The following is a 20,032-nucleotide window of genomic DNA, read 5'->3' as shown; positions in this document are numbered from 1 at the left end:
TGTTAATAGACTTGTTTTAAACTTTATAAAAAATGGAAAAGATATTACATCACTTTTAAGTTAGGAAATAAATATTTATCTTGAATTTTTTAATGCTTACCATTTCCCTTTTTAAAAAACTTTATTTGCACATAAAAGTCCAGAGGAAGTTAGCAGTCAGTTTTGGGTTTTTTTATGTGCCCACTCACTTGGCTGGAGAGGCAGCCCACCTTTCCATATAAATCTAGCCAATTGATTGGCTGTACAAAAAAAAAGTTATTAAAATCTGCACATAGTCATACATGGAAAGTAGCCTTTCTAGACTGTGGCCCAAATCCTTTGCTGTTCTATCCAGGCCGATATATCTTTAGCCTGTTATTCTGGAAGATAGGGTACATTTAGCAGTTTGCTGGCTCCATAAAAGCCTCAGTTTTCTTCTCTTTCACGATCATTTCCAAATGGTGACACACAATACAATGTATAGTAGTGAATACCAAAGAGAGAGGGGTGTCTGAGATGATGAGGATGATAACCAGTATCACAGTAAACTATCTGAATTACGTATTTGTTAAGGAAGTCAGACACCAACATCAAGTGCTTGCTTTCCAGTTTCTGCCGCCGTTCCATGGCTTCAAGTTGGGGCAGGGGATAGGACAGCCATGGTGCTTCAGTTTGTCCCTGACTCTGTGCAGCCCATTGTGCCCTCCCCCATTCTTTTCAATGCCTGTATTGGGACATTCTATTAACTGTAATCCAGCCATAGGCAAACTTGGCCCTCCAGATGTTTTGGAGCTACAACTCCCATCATCCATAGCTAACGGGACAAATGGTCAGGGATGATGGGAACTGTAGTCTCAAAATATCAGGAGGGCCGAGTTTGCCTATGCCTGCTGTAATCTATCATTTGTGTGAGGAGGGGCTTTCATGCAACACTTTATAGGGAAACAAAAGTACACGGTGCTGGTTTGTTCAGGAAAAATTAGCTGAGCAAAAGACTACAGAGCTGTGTAATGCGCTTCTGTTTTTGCTTGAATACAATTTCGGTACCTTCAAAATACTTTTGCTGATTTTTTTTCTTTTTCTCTTCATAGGAATTAAGCATGTACAATATGATGAGAAAAGACTGAAAAAAGAAATCCTCAGCTGCAGAAATCTACTAGAAGAATATGAATATGTTTCCTCTGAAACCATGTTTTAAATAAGTCAATCTGGATCATCTTCATAAATGCATGTGCATACCGCAGCAGAGATGCATAAAAATGGAACTTTTAGTTTTCCACAAAAACTTAATGAGAGAATCAATCAAGGACTACTGCACCTGTTCTGCATCACATTTTGTAGGCAACAGTAGACTTGCTTATTGATCTGAGTCTCAGTTCACCAATAACAAGTTAGTCCTTAAAGTGAATAAAAAGGGAGCCTTTGTGGATACTTGTATTGAACATGACTCATGGAGAAGAGCTTGTCTCTGAGATGCACCAGGATTCCGTTGTTCTAACTTACCTAGAGGGATTACTAATGCATCAAGCAGCAGGAGGTTCGGGTTCTGCGGTTGACAAAAAGCCTGTTGGGCCTGGTGCAGAAGATCAGAACTTCAGGGTTTCTGGAAATACATCTCCCAGCTGTCAGAGAGATGGTTCAGTTGCTAACACACATACATATCAAGGTTCTGGCATGCTGCATCACAAAAAGGCAAGGCTATTGCAGTCTTCTGAAGACTGGAATGCAGCAAAGAGAAGACGCTTGTCTGATTCTATTGTGGATTTAAATGGGAAAAAAGAAGCTTTGTTAGCTGGCATGGTTGAAAATGTGCCTAAAGGCAAACAGGATAGCACATTACTGGCCTCTTTGCTTCAGTCATTCAGCTCTAGGCTGCAGAGCGTTGCTTTGTCACAACAGATTAGGCAGAGCCTCAAGGAGCAAGGGTATTCCCTTAGCCACGATTCTCTGCAAGTTGAGAAAGACTTAAGGTGCTATGGTGTTGCATCCAGTCACTTGAAGACTCTCCTGAAGAAAAGAAAAGCAAAAGATGAAAAGCTGGAGACTGGTCTGCCTGAGCTAACAGCTAATCTGGTTAAAGATCGGTTTATAGAATCTTCGCATACTGGACAAAGTGGTTCCAAGGTGATGAGTGAGTCACTGTCTTGTGCTGCAAGATTACAAGCTGTTGCAAGCATGGTGGAAAAAAGGTCTAGTCCTGCTACGTCTCCTAAACCCAGTGTGGCTTGTAGTCAGCTAGCCTTGCTTCTTTCAAGTGAAGCGCACTTGCAGCAGTACTCCAGAGAACATGCTCTAAAAGCACAAAATGCAAGTCAAATTGCAAGTGAGAGACTTGCTGCTATGGCAAGATTAAAAGAAAGTGTTCCGAAAGATGTTGGCCATTTCAAACTGTCAAAAGGAATTGAAAGCCATCCTAATGGTCAGGTAAGATCTTCAACCAAATCAATAACCAACAAAAGCAATATGACACATTTTCAGAGTCCTATGGGGGTAATTCATTCATCTCCTAAAAGCATAGGCTACAAAACAACAATGGAAAAAAATCATTTGAAACCACCTACCAACAGTAGTTTACTTTTACATCTCCTTAAAAATCACAGTGCTACTAAGCAGACTAAAGGATATGAACAGAATGAAAGGTCCAGTATTTTTGAGGAGAGTAGTACACCAACTACGGTTGATGAGTATTCTGACAACAATCCAAGTTTTACAGAAGATGACAGCAGTGATGATGAAAGTTCTCATTCTAATTGTCTTCCTATAGACTTATCTTTCAAACAGAAAACAAATAAACCAGATACTGCGCAGCCAGCTTCTCTAGACAACTTAACCCAATCCATACTTCACAACTGGGATTCAAAAGTTCCTTGTCTAGAAAATGTAGAAGAGAAAAGTCCCTCTAAAAATGCAAAACTCAATCCACATCAGAAAGTAACTTTGCTTCAGTTATTACTTGGCCATAAAAATGAAGACAATGTTGAGAAACTCACAGAAACTGAGAGTGCATTGGTTTCAGCTGATGTGACAAAATTTAATTTAGCAATGGGTAACAGAACTCCTATGACAGATTGCTCTAGTACAAATCAAATTACTCCAATAAACACTCCTCCTCTGCTAAATTCTACACAAGCGGATTCCCCCATCAACCTTTCACACCATTCTCCTTTATTGGTCAAACATAATTCACCACCATACACTTGCATCATACAGCCTGAAAGACTAATTAATCCAGCTTCTAAACACTTGATAGATCTTACAGTACACAAAGAAATTCAAGGAACTAAACAGAGCCGAAATGAAACTGTACAAACAAATCCATCTTTTAGTGCAAGCAAACTTTTGCAAAACTTGGCTCAATGTGGGATGCAGTCTTCCATGTCAGTAGATGAGCAAAGGCAGACAGGCAAACAAATGATGACTCTAAACCCAGAGAAACCAGTTGGATTGATAGATGGATTAAATAGCTCCCTGATTACTAATGCATCAGGTGCACTTGAAGAAAACAAAATTGTCAGTAGTCAGCCTCTACCAGCTGAACAAAGATTTCCCAGTTCAGAAATCCAGAATCTACTTGAAAGACGCACTGTCCTCCAACTGCTTCTGGGAACCTCCAACAAAGGTATGACTGAAACAAAGGAGAGGATGCATTCAAAAGAAGAGAGTTTACAAGACCCGACAGAAAAGGCTTTGAATGAACAAATATTGACTGTAAAAATAAAAGCTGAACCTTCTGAGGAATCAAATGCCCTTCAGAATCCAAATGCACAGCAAGTAAGGGAAAGTGTTAGCAAGAAATATCATGGAATAGCTCATTCATTAGAGAGACATTCAGCTACTTCTCCAGCATCAGAGGAATTTAAACCCAACCCTCTCTCACCTCAAGGCTTTTCTTTTTCAAAGAATGGCCTACTAAGTCGATTGCTGAGGCAGAGTCAAGATAGCTATTCTGCAGATGAACTGGACAGGAGCCACAGAAATGCGGAACAGACTTTTGTGGAATCAAAAAGCCCCAGCACAGTCCCAAAGAAGAGGAAGCTGCATCCTGAACCTTCAGAAGGTCATTTGAAATTGCTAAAAGGTAACAAAGGTAACATATCTGATGCTGCAAACAATCATAAGTCTTCTGCAGATGCCTTGTATGGTCCTGGACTCAACCAGAAAGAATTGAAATTTAGCAGAACTGATGTTGAATTAAAATACCCTTCAGGTCACGGTTCAAATAATGAAAGTGAAAATAGGAGTTGGTCTAGAGAAAGCAAAGGATTTAACGTGTTGAAACAACTGCTTCTGTCAGAAAATTGTGAAAAAGACGTGCCTCAGCATAGGAATAATTCAGCAGTAACTGATGGCAAAAAGAAAGGAACAAAAAATAACCTCACAAATAACAGCAAAACTGAATTCAGTGTCCCTTCAGTGCATACACTAATGGGGAATCCTGGACAGCAAACCAATTGTTTGGATCACCGAACATTTCAGTATTCAGTTGCAATGAGGAGTCCTGCCAGTTCTCCCTTCACTGAACATTTGGGAGGCACAGTTTCATCAAAACCTGAATGTGACCAGTTTAGTGTTTGCCATGTACCTAGAGAAAGGGGGCCTATAAAATGGGTCATCACAGATACGGACAAAAATGAACATGAGCGAGATTCCCCAAGACTGACCAAAACTAATCCTATATTATATTACATGTTACAGAAAGGTGGGAATTCCATTAATATTCAGGAAGCACATGGCAAAGATGTTTGGAGTGATACGTCATTTACAGAACATTCATCTGTTGTCACATTTAAGAAAGAGTTATCGCCTGTTGCAGAATGTAAAATGCCATTTCATAATGTAAGAAATACTTACAGTAGTCATTCAAGTAATAAAGTGTCCCTTCAACACAATGTGAATGGAAATGTATACGGGCTCTTAGACAAAGTATTAACAATTAAAAAAGAACCAGAGTAAATTATAATCATATTAGAAGTGTTTACAGTCAGGTTTAAATCTTTGCTTTTTTAAAAAAGTGTTGTATAAATCTAGCATGATTTGAGAAAAGCATGGTATAACTGAAACATGGTTTTGTTTGATGAATTTTTCTGCTGATATTTAAAATACATGTAGCAATTTTTTATTTTTATTTTTGCTTTACAGGAAATTTGTCACCAGGCACCTATCATCACAAGTTGTTAGTTACATCAAAATTCAGAAAACTGACTGCTGGTGTTTGTGCAAAGGTTTAAAACCATGTGGTTCAGCTTCCTGATATGTTTCCAAAACATACAAATGATGGCAGATGATCTTCCTGTGGACCTTAGATGTCATGTATATGATTTATTCTTATTTTTAAAAAATATTATCATTACTTTTTATTATTATTTCTTGAATTTGGTCAGTCGCTTTATCATGCCTAGGGCAACCCAAAGCAACTTGCAAACAAAAATCCCCATGTAGATACATTAAAAGACATCCCAATTCTAAAAGGCCAGAGATAGCTAAAGGCCTGGTTATAGACAAAAGTTTTTGCCTGGCGCCTCAGGATTTATTCCCTTCCCTTCACCAGCAGGTCCCAGTTAAAAACATGGCAGGAAGCTGAACCACATGGGTGGAATTATTTACAAATATCTGAGCCAGTGTAGGGGGAAAATACAGAGGTAGCAGCAATTATTCTGGGTTATGTATTGTAAAAAGGTACTTATTTGGAACTACTAGTATTACACATGCAATGCATAAAGCTGACACTGCTGGCAGAGTGTTTTGCAGCATTTCATCCTGTCGCATGATATATTTTCCTTTTTGAAACTCTTAAGCACTGGGGCAGTATACTTTTGTGTTTTCATACATGTATGAAATGTGAAGAACCCCCTTTTTTGTAAATGGAACACCAAGACCAAGGCATTAGTCTACTCTAGCATATTAGTAATCATCCTCAGTGTTAACTGGAGAAATGTATAGAAATGAAACCTTTGGGTGTTTCCTAATGGCTTTTGATTGCATTTTAATATCTGGGAGAACCACAAGAAATATATTATGTATTTTCTCTAGTTGCATTTGGAGAATGCCTTCCCTAGACACTCCAGCTGAAATAAATATAAAACCTGGGCTATGAGTTTATAAAGCTAGATTTGCAAAATCCTGGTAGCAAAATATAAGTCCCTCACCCACTTTCATTTTCTCCCCATTTATGCTTGGTCAAGGAACACATTAGTGAACTTTGGATTTTCCAGAATCAATTTTGCGTTTTGTTTAAGAGAGAAAAAAGAATAGGTAACGCATCGCATTGGTATCTTTTCCCATCAGCTCAGTCTTGCTTTACAGTATGAGCACTACTGAAGTACTGAAAATGCTGACATGTTTAAAGGGCTTTTTGGTAAGAAGGTGGCATATGTATTGATATTAGTGGTCAGTGAAAATATCGTTTGTGGTAAATTAATTAATATTTAATAAATCAGAATTAAGGGAGATGAAGTATTGTAAATTGAAAGAATGGAATGGCAGTTTTTAAAAGTTGTGTTTATCACTCTCCAACTTCTTGGACAAAATTTACCTAAGTAGGATATTTTGAGTTTGTACTGAATTTTAGTTTCAGTAAAACCTGTGTCTACTACAGTGCTTTTAAACATGTAGCAGTCTAACTCAGAAGATCAGTTAAGCTGTGATCCTATACACTAGGGTTGTAGAACAGGATTCCCCCACCCATGAGCCATGTTGATGAGTGGGTATGGCTGCAAAGCCTAATTTGGCTAATGGGCCCAATCCCCTGCCCCCCAAAAACCCTTATACACACATGGGAATAAGTCCCATTGATTTCTGTGGTTCCTACTTCTAAGTGGCATGTATAGAATTGCACTGTTTGTTAAGTTGGGTTTTGATTACTTCACTTTTCTGTATAATTTACTATATGTTTTTAAAAATTACACTATTCTGAGCTAAAAAGTTTATTGCAGCACAGTTCAAATGTGTTGAAGTCTTCCATTGATTTTGAGGGGATTTTTTTTTTAATCAAATGTCCTAGAAAAAAAAAATCAGACAAGTTCAGTGCATCTCAACTCAATGAGTGATTTTAATTATGGTGAAAGCATATATTTTATTGCTGACTGGATAAAGCTTTTACATACAAGAAGATAAATATTTTCAACCAGATCTTGTTTTACCTTCCATCATAAGCTCGGCATCAGTTGTAAAGTTATATAATTCAAACTTCTTTATTTTGTCACTGAACACCTTTTCTCTTTGCCCTGGTAGAGAAATGTATTAGAAATATTTGTTCCAGCTGTTAGCCTACAAAGTATCACAGCTTTATTATTATTATTAACATAATATAATTAATAATAATATTTAAAAATTGTGTGTGAGAAAGAGAGTGAATGACAGACCAAGTAGATTCATAGCCCTGGAGGAAATACAAATTTGTCTTTATAGGAAAATTCCAGTGCAAATTGGCATGAAAAAATTGGCTGAAGCTCTGTTGTATCCCACCATTTAGTCATTCTATTCCTGTTGCCAATGGCGCCTTCAGGTGTACTTTAATTTCATGACAAACAACTGTTACCTTATATCAGGGATCGACAACCTGTGGCCCTCCAGGAGTTATTGGACTACAGATCCTGTCGCCCCTGACTATTCGCCATGCTATTGGGACAACATCTGGTGGGCCATAAGTTGCCTTTGTCTTATACTATCTTGGTATAATCATATACACTGCATTTCTATATTCTAAATTAGGCAGAAACTCTAGTGGATGGTGGGCTTTTCATCACAGATGCTAGAGATGACAATTCTGATAGTTAACGGTTTACATATTCCTCTTGGGAGTTATTTGCACAAATATTTTAAGAGCTCAGCTTACCTGTATTTATAGACAAATACACATTGCAGATTAATTTTCCCCATAGTGAACCTTATACTGACAGCAGTTCAGTTGGTACATTTCATCTCAGTAATATAATTCATTGACACCACAAATCTCAATAACGGGGTAGAACACATTATTTCAAAAAGATTTTAGATATGTAATTACCTGCCTTAACCAGTAAAATGTAGTTTAGGAAACAAGGTGGGGCAAGACCATGCTTTGCTTGTAACCATGTTACATAGTTCTAAATACAAAGCACACACCTGCCAGGTATACATCACTGTAATATGTGACACAGGATCAATTTATACACTATGATGCATAGCTATGTGCTTAAACCTGAGACTTTGATCTGCCCCAATTGTGTGTAAAATAGGGACTGATGGCAACATGCAGGTACACCTACACTTAGCCCCTTGCAGTTCTCCAAAGGCTTCTTTCAGCAGGACTTTAAGCCATCAGTCTACCTGGAAGAGGAAGAAGAGGAAAAACTAAAGGGAGGGGGGTGAGTTCTGGGTTTCTCAACCACTTACCCCTTTTCGTTCAAAGTGGAGGCCCAGCCCCCATTTTACATGAGTGGAGGCAGATTTAAATTCATGGGCCTGCAACTTTTGTAGTTGTAACTAGAGACCTGTATTGGTACAGTTGAAAGGATGAATGAAGTTAAGAGTTTCATCATAAGGACAGTAGAAAAAATAATTTGCTGTCTTCCCACATAGTATGAAAGAGGAAAAATATGGACCTGTGTCGGAATATTTCTCTCGTTTCATTCTGTAAAGGCAAACACAAATTAGAACTTCAGAAAAACATGGGCACTATATTTTACTAGAGAAAATGACTTAAAGCAGCAATCCTTTCCTCACTTAGAAGTAAACCCAATTGAGCACAGTGGGTCTTGCATCTAAATAGACATGGGTAGGATTGGGTGGCACATTTGGAATCCTATGCATGCTTACCTGAAAGGAAATCTGATGGAATTCAGTAAAACCTCTGAGCATGTTTAGGATTACCCTGAAAACCCATTTCTGTAAGAGCAGTTCATCTCTGAAGATAGAACACAACAGTTTGAAAGGGAAATCAGCCATGTATTTACTTCTTAAGCTATATATTTTTAAAAAATAGATTATAAAGTGCTTAATTTACATTTTTTTGAAATAAATGATTTAAGTTTCCCCCAGCAAAACATCAGTGAAATTGATAGAGCAGTCATTAATGACAACAAAATGTTGCCAGTTTATCTCTGCTACATTTTAGTTGAGTGAACTGGTAAGTTATATTTTATATATATATGTATATGTATACATATGTAAATATATAGACTTGTTACACATACATGTTGAAATTGATTTTTAAAAAAGTGATGTAAATAGTGGTTTCTTTAATGAAAAAATACATATTTTGTATTCTATCTAATGCAAAGGAAAAAAAACATTTTAATCTTTTTGTTATGTATATTCCATATATTAAATGTAAATATGATCACATAGGTTTAAAATTTTTTGCATGTATGTATACAGTTGCAAGTCTGGAAGAATGTATAGAAAATGTTTTATTTAATATTGTAATTACCTGCTGCATGAAAAATGCATGGGAGACCCTGTGCATCTCTGCAATGGCAAATATGTCTTAAGTCAAGCCAGATGTTTATCAAACACAATTGTATTCTGTTTCTGGACATGACTTCTGCTGTGGTATTTTAGCTTTGTGAAAGAATGTGCTTCAAATGAAAGGGTCTGGGGGGAAAGTCAATCTTTTTTTCCTTTTCATTTTTTAAAACGTAAAGAGCACCTCCCCACCCCCAACAGCAAACATTAACGTTTTGTTATTCCATTTCAAACCACTGCAATTCTATTCTGGTATTGCTAGATGTGCAATACTGGTTTCGTTACCACACACAAGAATTCTGGGGTTTATGCAATCTTTTCGTTGTGGAGTTCCACTAATTTAACTGTTCTCATTTTTATTAGGAAATGATTTATTCATGTGATGTCACAAAACTGTACATACTGCAGTGTGAGGTTTTTTTTTAATTCTTTCAGTGTTTACTTCCTACAGAAAATTTGAATAAATGACAAAAATGCATTGACTTTGAAGTTCTAATCTATTTATTGTCCAGCCAGTAAGTAGGCTAACAATGCTTGCTCAAAGGTTCCCCTGATGGTGTGTGTTTGCTTGAAGATCAGCGATTTCTATTCAGTTACAGCTGTGCATATTTGTGGTAGCCACATGCATAAGTCCCAGGTATAGGCTATACATACAATCCATACCGCATCCCATTCCTCCTAGATCAGGAAATCACAAGCAGTCCAACTCATCCCATGTAATCACATGGAGTCCACCCAGAGTAAGAACTTTGCCTGTGTTCTTTTAGCCCTATAATTATTCAATCAACCAGCTAATCTACCTTCATCTTACTAGTCTGTGCTTCTGAGCGCAGTTGTATTAGTGTGAGCAAAATGAATTGTGCCACCATTTGCAACAAGTTCAGCTCCTGCCCTCTAATTCAAGCATGATTCCCCTTCAAAGTATTTGGAGTGGACCTCTTTATCATTCTGCTGCTGCTTCATATCCACCAAAAGTAGATGTCAGAGGTGTCATTTGTTCTTCAGGTGACCATTGCTATGCATACGGTCAAGTCTTTGTGATCATCATACGGGGCTAGAAGATGATGCTTTCCTTCTGTTTTGCAGTGTACTACTTTTGCAGTTATTCTGCAAAACCACCAAATGCAAAATGAGAGAGAAGTGATCACTGAAATAAAATGGTTTGACTGAGCTAGATTCTAGGCGCCCCAATTTTGAGAAGCAGAGCTGTACAAAATAGTTTCGTGGCCCAGGAAGCTTTATCCAAATGAAAAAAAACACTGAGTAAAGTTGTGTGTCTCTGAATGCAGAGACGCAAAGTGTATCCATTTACACTGCAGTTGTTTCTTTAAGGTATGCACCACCATTGATATTCAGTAGATTACCAGAGTGGGGTCAAGATGCATGGCTCCAGTTCAGCTATTCGCTTGTAAAGCAGGTCTCAGAAAAAATTGTACAAGCATATAAAGATACAGTTTGCCACAAATTTTGCATACAGGCAACTCCCTATTGTGTTCTGAGGCACTGTGCATTTAAGCGAAATGTGTATATTGGGAACACCATTGAAACCGCTTTCTCTGCATAGGCCTCACAGGTTGGTGCAAGGCCTCCTGGGATTGAATTTGCAAAGCCTCGTGGGATTGCTAGGTCCTGTCATCACACCATTTTTGCCCTTCCTGCACTCTAGTCACTTCTGGCTTTTGCACATACTGAACACACACAAAATGGTCATTGCTTATACTTAAAAACACATTGTCACAAGTTGTGACAACTCTCATATTGATCCTTATGTAGCCAAAACAGCATCACCCACACAATAGAATGAGGCATCAGCAGACTCGGGGAAACCTTGAGGTCTGCACAAGAACCAAAAGAAGAAGAAAGGAATCAAGGAAAAAACCCTTTTTGACTGGGGGAAAACCCAAAACAGTCCAATTCGAACAGAGTCTGCTCAGTGGCCTTGGAATGCTGGCTCACTGTTGGAAGTGGGAAAGAATGGAAAACTGGAAGAGGGTGAATGGAATGCAGAATTCTGGGGAAACACTCCTGCTGAAATAGGAGCACTGCACATCATATTACTGAAATCTTGAATTGGAACCCGTTTCTGCCTGCAAGTAAGCAATTTTCTTTCCCTTCCCTTCCTAAGCAGACACCTCTCTGGAGCACATAGTTGCAGGGGCAATATGAGCGTGCACAGCCTTTAGTTTTAAGTGACCATGTGGTCCGTTTATATGATGATCTGTTTATATGATGATCCAGCATGCACACTCTGTTCTTGGCACATCACATTGGTTGGGTAGCTATGTAAAATACTGAACAGGAGAAGAAATGTGTGGTGAGGGAAGCAGATATACATGAATATTACTTCACAGGCCACTCAAGACAGCATTTCTGAAATGATGCAACAACAATATTTTTAAAGAAGTGTATCTACAAAGTTCCTCCTAGTTTATCTCCTATGGGATATGATTTAAACACCAACAGAGGCAAACATAGCTGCTTTGATTCGCCTTGACAATCAATAAGGAGCTTAGGGAATTTCACACAGATTTGGAAATGCACCTTGGAAGAAGAGCATAAATGAACTTGTACCCCTGTCATATTAAAGGAGTTTATTGCTCTTCAGGGAAGTCTTAATACTCTGTTAATTGAGAAGGCGGAAGATCATTTGCACTTGACTGCACAGTATTACTACGAATGTTATAATAAATGGAGTAAACTTTAGCTCTCATGCTAGCTAGAGTAACATTTTACAAGGAAAGCTTAATAAAATAGCCAAAGGCAGTGTTTGTTTTTGATTAGCTGATACCGACTTCAGTGTTTTGAACGGTAAAGACCTCTGTTACAATTCATTGGTATATATTGTAACACAACTGAGAGTAGATTTGGTTCAACCACTGAAATGAAAGGCACCCAGCCACAACTATTCCCCTCCCAGACCCCAAAAAACAGAAATCTTGAGTTGTGGAGTGAGGTGATAATGTCTCAAATGTAAAGTGTAACCATTTCTGTAAGCACGCTGGTATCTTAGCTGGAGATAATTGATCTAGTTTCATTCAAATTTGCACCCCAGATATTAAAGCAGAAAGACCATAGACTAAAGATTATAACTGAAATGAATTAAACAGTTTATTGATAAATAATATAGAAACAGTAGATAATAAAAATTAGTGGCCCAAATGACTCCAGAAGTACAGAAACAAATTCAATCCAAGCACTCCAATGCAATGCAAAGCACTAAGAGTAAACTAAAAAGGAATCAAGTGTTGATATGCATAAAGAATGAGAACTATAATAAAGCAATGTGGTGATGATTTATTTCATTCCTATACCACTTTATATTTTTAAGAAAAACATCTCAAAGGGCTTTACAGCACATTAAAATATCCAATGAAACAATCCAGAATAAAGCATTACTGAAGAAAGTTAACTACAAAGTATGCATTCAAAGCAGCATAATTAACAGGAAACTAAACTATTATCTTAAAGATTTCAAAATAAAACATTACAAAGGAGGTCAACTACAGAATGCACATCTAATGCAGCCTAGTTAACAGCAAAAATTATCTTAAATGTTTCAAAAGAAAACATTACTCAAGGATGTCAGATATAAAATGTAAAACAGCATAATTAAGAAGCATATCATCATAAGCACAGAACATACCTGCCCAACCTGCCAAAGGTGGTTCATGGTGGCCGGTGGCTGTGGAAGTTCAGGCTTGATGAGCTGGGTCTGCACTAAGAGACAACCAAGATGGTCTCTGGCCTCTTCAACAGGTGCAGGTTTTGTAGCTGGAGTCAGTCAGAGCCCTGCCATCCCAAGCCAGGTGGGAAAAGGCCTGCAAGGCAGAGGGCAGGTCCCTCAGGACTCACAGCTAAGATGGTCCGTTGATTGACTGCCTGGTTGGTTGGTTGGTTGGTTGGTTGCCATGTCTTACATTACCTCCTCCTGATATTTCCTCCGGCCCATCTAGTTTAAAAGCATCTTTAGTGTTTTAGCATTAAGTCTGAAAGAGAGAAAAACATACCTACCAATCCAGTATAGCAGATCAACAAGTTCAGAAATCTTTGCTTCTGGCAAAGCAGGAATAGAAAAACAAAAGAAAGATGAAGGGATGAGAAAAGGGAAGGAAATAACAATAGCCTAGCACATGGGTCACCAATGTGGTTCCTGGAGATACAAAAGGTTTTCCCTGAGGCCTGCAGGGAAAATTAGGCTGAAAAGAAGGCCAAACTGTGGCACAAGGGTGATTTCAGGGTGCTACAGCTGCGGAGGGGATGAGTTAAGTCTCCCCTCCTACCTGTAAACCTCCCCCCCATTAAAAACCCCTCCTTCCACATTTAGATCTCTAAATCTGCAATCATCACCAGATCCTGAAGCCACGTGTCCTTCACTAGTAATTAAGCTTGCCTAATCTCAGAAGAAACTGAGTTCCATAGTTGTGGGGCTACTACGGAAAAACCACTGCCACAAGTGCCTGCCGCTATTCAGGCTACAAGATACTGTGAGTCTAATTCTATGTACATTCTGCAGTGAATAGTGACTCCCAGCATGGGATTTGTTCCTGTTTCCTTGGAAGAAGTAATGAAGCCCTGTGAATAGAATATCCACATCTAAATGAATAAAGCACACATTAAGCAACCGAATAGCTCCAAAATAACAAAGTTCTGATGAATGTGAAAGTGCTTTGGATCATTCATCCAATACTTATTCATGATCTAGTTGAGATTCCTGCTTTGCAGCAGGTTGGTCTAGATGACCCTTGAGGTCCCTTCGAACCCTATGATTCTATGTCAGCATCACATCCTGGTTCATATCAAATGAAGTGATTTGGCTTATTATTTTTCTAGATTAGTTTCTCCATGTGCAATTCTCCAGGGAAATATATTTATAAATTTTGCTTTCAGTCTTCATTAATACTGTTTTTCGTATAATTAGATGTGTATGCTTAAAATATCTACTGACCTTGTCATTTTCGTTTATCCAGTTCCCAGCAGAATAGACCAGAGCCTTGAAATGTTGATTTATTTGGAGGAAGTGAAGCTAAAGTTTCAAAAAAGCTCTACTGTAATCCCTGTACGAGGGATTCCAAAACAATCACATATGGTCCGGCAGTCATCGGTAAACATATTAAACATAACTGGATACTTTTTCTTGAAAAGTGTCACCTAAATATAGGTAGAGCTTGCATGCCCTTGGAAGCAGGATTTTGCAGACATACCTCTAGTGAGATTGGAAATTGTGCAGACAATTGCGAAACCCCATTGATTGGTTACAAGGAGGGCACATTTAATTATTTATAAAGTACAATATGGTTGAAGAGTAATAAAAATGGTTTTGCATGCTATTATATAACTATGCAGAGTAAGAATGGTTAATAAGACATCGTACCAGCAAATCCACCCACATATTATTTAGCTACTGTTGCAGTTAAACAGTTTTAAACAGACTTAAACAGTAAGGCTGCCACCAAAGAATTCTGGGAGTTGTAGTTTTTTAAGGGTGCTGAGGAGAGCCCTATTCCTTAATATAACAACAACAACAACAACAACAACAACAACAACAACAACAACAACAACAACATATTTATACGCCACCCATCTGACTGGGTTGCCCCAGGTACTCTGGGCAGCTCCCAACAAAAAATTGTAAAAACACAACATGTCACACACTACAAACTTCCTTGAACAGGGCTGCCTTCAGATGTCTATGGAAGGTCATATAATTATTTATTTCTTTGATATCTGATGGGAAGGTGTTCCACATAGTGGGTGCAACTATAGAGAAGGCCCTCTGCCTGGTTCCCTGTAGCTTCATTTCTCTCAGTGAGGGAACCACCAGAATGCCCTCGGAGCTGGATCTTCGTGTCTGGGCTGTATGATGTGGGTGGAAACGCTCCTTCAGGTATACAGGGCCGAAGCCATTTAGGGCTTTAAAGGCTAGCACCAACGGTTTGAATTGTGCTCAGAAATGGGAGCCAATGTAATCCTTTTAGGACCACTGTTATATGGTCCCTTCACTGAGCCACAATTCTTAGAGTGCTTTAACAATCAATACCTCTTCACAGAAAACTGGCAATTGTAGTGCTGTGAGGGTGGTGTCCTAACAGCTCTCAGCATCCTTAACATACTGCAGCTCCCAGGATTCTTTGTCCATGACAGCTTGAAGTGGTCTCATAGTGCTTTAAACGTATGGTGTGAATGTGGCCCTAATTTCTGTTCAGCCATGACTATTTTTAACTTTTCCCTGCAAGCACCAGTAGCAGTCAATGATCCGAAGCTTCATTGCCAGAGAAATACACAACTCAATGGAGTCATACTACATATTATGAAGGGGCGAACTTGCCATTGGAGTTCTTTCAGTGGCAAACCTCAGTTTCTTATAATACGTAACCTTTACAATACATTTTTCCTGCGGAAATATCGTGAACCAATTTTAAACAGCATTAGTGGGTTTTATGTTTAAAAAAAGTGAAAGAGCACATTGGCAACATTTTGAAGCTTCTTTAAAAATGGCACATAATAAGACTTTGTCCTAACTGGAAACATTAGGGAAAAAACATATATTATATTATTAATGCCCAACAAAGCCATTAATGTTATATTTCATTTCCCTTTTCCACCCTAGGAATTTGTGCAGTGTAATAAATTCAGGGTTCAGCATTCAATCTAATAAAGGATTTGATGTATCAGCTCTTCTTTAGAATTTGGCTCTAGCTGTTTTTTAATTGGAATATATTATCTGCTACCTTAGGCAAGTAATTCCTTACTGTGCTGATAGCATGCTTCGCACAAGGATTTGCCTGTGCAAATATAACTGGATGCTGCCAAATTGAATTATGAAAATGGAATAGTTTTGAGAAAAACAAACAGATGCAAAGGGGGAGGGGACCCTGGACCTACCATACATTTCTAACCCATTAATTCCTAACAACAAATCTGTAAGATAGTTTCAATTGAGTGATGCTGTCTTGCGCATGACCACACAACCCTATGAGATTCACGAGTCAGCATAAATTTAAACCCAGGTATGCCAGTCTCATATCATTATGCTAGTTAAAACCAAGATTTTCTCTTGCACTGGACTGCAAATGATGATGGTGCACTGGAAAGACTAGTAGCCTAGGAGAAAAGTTATAAACCTTCTGAAGTCCTTCAATACTTTCAGCTCCTCCGTTCAGAAGTAACAGCAGCCAATAATGGGGATGAGATCCTAGAGAACTTCCATTATTTTAATAACTTCTTGGAATGGTTCCAGTCATTTTTGTATTTTATCATTTGGAAACATCCACTTTGTGAAGCAGCTGGAGCTGTTGAAATGACCATGATGGACAGGACGAGAGACACGTTTTAAAGATTGTGCAGCCCTTCATAATCTCCTTGTAATATGACCGCAGCCACCTGCATTACATGGGAAGACGCCAGTGGGGAGTGGCGTCATCATCATGAAGCCATGCACTGACAACAAACAAAAATTAACCCTGCGCAGGTTGGAAAAAGCAATAAATCCTATTCCCAATTCAAAATGGGATCAACACTATAATAAAAGAGTGGGACTGGAAACAGAAAAAAGTCATTATTTGAAAGCAGATTTGGCAAATGGTGCCTTACACCCAACAATCAGCAATATGCTGATGACACACAGTTCTACCTTTCCTTTGCATCTGCAGGTAAGGCAGTGGATGTGCTGGACCAATGTCTTGCTTCAGTAATGGTCTGGATAAGAGTCAATAAACTGAAGCTCAGTGCAGATAAGACTAAGCAACTGTTAATAGTGGTTCCCGAAACCAGATGGATGAGAGGAGACCTGCTCTGAAGGAGGGAGCTTGGAGGTACTTCTGGACCCATTACTGTTGCTTGAGGCTCAGGGGAGCTCAGTGGTGTGGAGTGCCTTCCAGCTGTGGCTGGCGTGGCGGCTCAGCTGTGTTCCTATCTAGACAGTGAAAGCCTAACTTCTGTTGTCTATGCTCTGGTAACCTCTAGGTTAAATCATGACAACATGTTCTGTATGTATTCTGCCTCTGAATACAGCTTGGAAACTTCAGCTAGTGCAGAATTCAGCGGCCAGGTTACTTACCAGGAAGACAGTTTGAGTATATTATACCAATCCTGACCCAACTGCGTTGGCTGCAAACTAGTTTCCGGACCCAATTAAAAGTGCTGGTTTTGACCTATAAAGCTTTAAGTGGCTCAGGACCATGCACCTCAAGGACCATCTCTCCCCATATGAACTGACCAGGACCCTGCTGAGACCCATTTTTGTATACCTCCTCTGTGAGAGGTCTGGAGGGCGGCAACATGAAAATGGGCCTTTTCTGTGGTGGCTCCCTGCTTGTGGAATGCTTTCCCCAGGGAGACTCACCTGGTGCCTTCATTACATAGCTTTAGGTGCCAGGCAACCAATCAATCAATAATAAATAAATAAATAAATAAATAAATAAATGATCCTCTTCTCTCAGGTCTTTGCCAATTAATCAACCCATGGCCATTTAACTAGGGGAGGGGTATGGATTTTTTGTTACTGTGCTTTGTATTTGTGTGTGTGTTTAAAAAAAACAACACTATGGGTTTTGGGTTGGTGTACTGGACCAGATCTTTGACAGTGAAAGAAAGGCATAATAGTTATTTTTGCATAGAGAGCTCACAGTTACAGGAAAAATTCATGCAAAATGGGACATGCAAGTATAGTGGTACCTCTGGTTACATACTTAATTCGTTCCGGAGGTCCGTTCTTAACCTGAAACTGTTCTTAACCTGAAGACCACTTTAGCTAATGGGGCCTTCATCCTGAAGCAAAGTTCTTAACCCGAGGTACTATTTCTGGGTTAGCGGAGTCTGTAACCTGAAATGTATGTAACCCGAGGTACCACAGTAGCCATTTTCAAAACCTTAATCGGCTTAATCACCAACTCAGGGGAGATACTGCCAGCCAAGGAACTTTCAGAGGAACAATGCTAGATAGCTAGCTGGCTAGCTGGCTAAATAAATAAATGCTGTAGGCATAAAATAAAATAAGACTTTAAAAAAATAATAATAATATGAAAATATATTTACCATAACTCCACCTTTTGTAATATCATATTTTCCATTATCTAAGTTGTTAATTAATAGAATGTTGTATGACTTTTTTGATGGTGTCTACTTGTATAATGGCGGGACGCGGGTGGCGCTGTGGGTAAAAGCCTCAGTGCCTAGGACTTGCCGTTCGAAAGGTCGGCGGTTCGAATCCCCGCGGCGGGGTGCGCTCCCGTTGCTCGGTCCCAGCGCCTGCCAACCTAGCAGTTCGAAAGCACCCCCGGGTGCAAGTAGATAAATAGGGACCGCTTACTGGCGGGAAGGTAAACGGCGTTTCCGTGTGCGGCTCTGGCTCGTCAGAGCAGCGATGTCACGCTGGCCACGTGACCCGGAAGTGTCTCCGGACAGCGCTGGCCCCCGGCCTCTTGAGTGAGATGGGCGCACAACCCCAGAGTCTGGCAAGACTGGCCCGTACGGGCAGGGGTACCTTTACCTTTACTTACTTGTATAATATACCTATTTTAATGTGGTTCTATATTTTCTTTTCATGACAATATTTCAATGCATACAGGGATTAGGAAAAATAAAGAAACCATTTAATAATGCAAGGTTGAGACTGCAAGGTTAATCAGATTTTTAGTGGAAGTGAATGCAAAATTTGTAATCTAATCATTTCAGTCTCACTGGAAAAGTAAGGTACCGAACATATGGCCCTACAGCCTCACTGCATCCATGTTCTTCTTTTGATGAGCATTGTCTGAATAGGACTGTTGTTCTATGGGGAAAATGTATATATGGCTAAAGCAGAATCTGTATCATGGGTTAAGCAGGCAATTTACAGTGGGCACATGTAACCCAAAGAGGAGTGAGCTGAGGCTTCTGCTGATGCACATGAACAAGCACTGGCTGCTTTCAATTGCTCTCTGCTCCCACCCCCTAACCCCAGTAATCTGTTTGTGTATACTTGTGTTCAGTGAAAACTGGAGGGAGTGGGATTGGGTAGTGATGCTGCTAATCTCCAAATGGAAAGTTTGCAGTAGTCCGCATTGTGAGAGCTACATAATCACTTATTTATGTACATTGGCTCTTACTTTGTGTACAGTCTCTCCTGCTACATCCAGCCAACTGGGCTCTTTAGAAATTCACACATATTTTCCTGTTCTTGTAATATGTGAACTCAGTGGTGGAGCAACATACTGCAGCCCCCGGAGCAGACAACAGGCGGGGGCATGGCACGTTGCCCGCGGGGGCCTGGCACGTGTCCCAGGGGCACGGCATGGCGAGTCACCCATGAGAGCATGGTGGATGTCCCGGGATTGCATGTCCCGGGGGAGCGACCACAATGGCACCCTTTCCCCAAATGGTGCCCGGTGTGGTGCGCTCCCCTGCCCCCTTCGTACACCAGTATGTGAACTTCATAAATACCCTCTTCCCACTGTCCATGCATCTGGACGAGAATCTTAGTTTTCTTAAGAATGCTTCTAAAGAATCAAAAGTAATAAGTCTAGGACATAGGGATGGAGGAAGCTGCTTTTTGATGAATCAGACCATTGATTGGTCCATCCGGCTAAATATTGCCTATAATTACCAGTAGCTTTTCTGCAGTATTTAAGGC

The 20,032-nt window shown here is 39.5% G+C and overlaps 1 protein-coding gene across 2 annotated transcripts in view; it reads left to right on the top strand.

The window, feature by feature from the left end:
• Positions 1 to 9,906, top strand: part of NRIP1 (nuclear receptor interacting protein 1) — a 78,397-nt gene extending 68,491 nt beyond the window's left edge. For both annotated transcript variants that reach the window (XM_028726938.2, XM_028726939.2), the window contains exon 3: positions 1,071 to 9,906. In XM_028726938.2, coding sequence (XP_028582771.2) covers positions 1,423 to 4,932 — 3,510 coding nt within the window. In that variant the 5' untranslated portion in view covers positions 1,071 to 1,422 and the 3' untranslated portion in view covers positions 4,933 to 9,906. The remainder of the gene's footprint in view (positions 1 to 1,070) is intronic.
• Positions 9,907 to 20,032: the final 10,126 nt, after the last annotated feature.

Source organism: Podarcis muralis, chromosome 4 (assembly GCF_964188315.1).
Source record: "Podarcis muralis chromosome 4, rPodMur119.hap1.1, whole genome shotgun sequence".
NCBI lineage: Eukaryota > Metazoa > Chordata > Lepidosauria > Squamata > Lacertidae > Podarcis > Podarcis muralis.
This window is presented reverse-complemented; position numbering and strand designations above follow the sequence as displayed.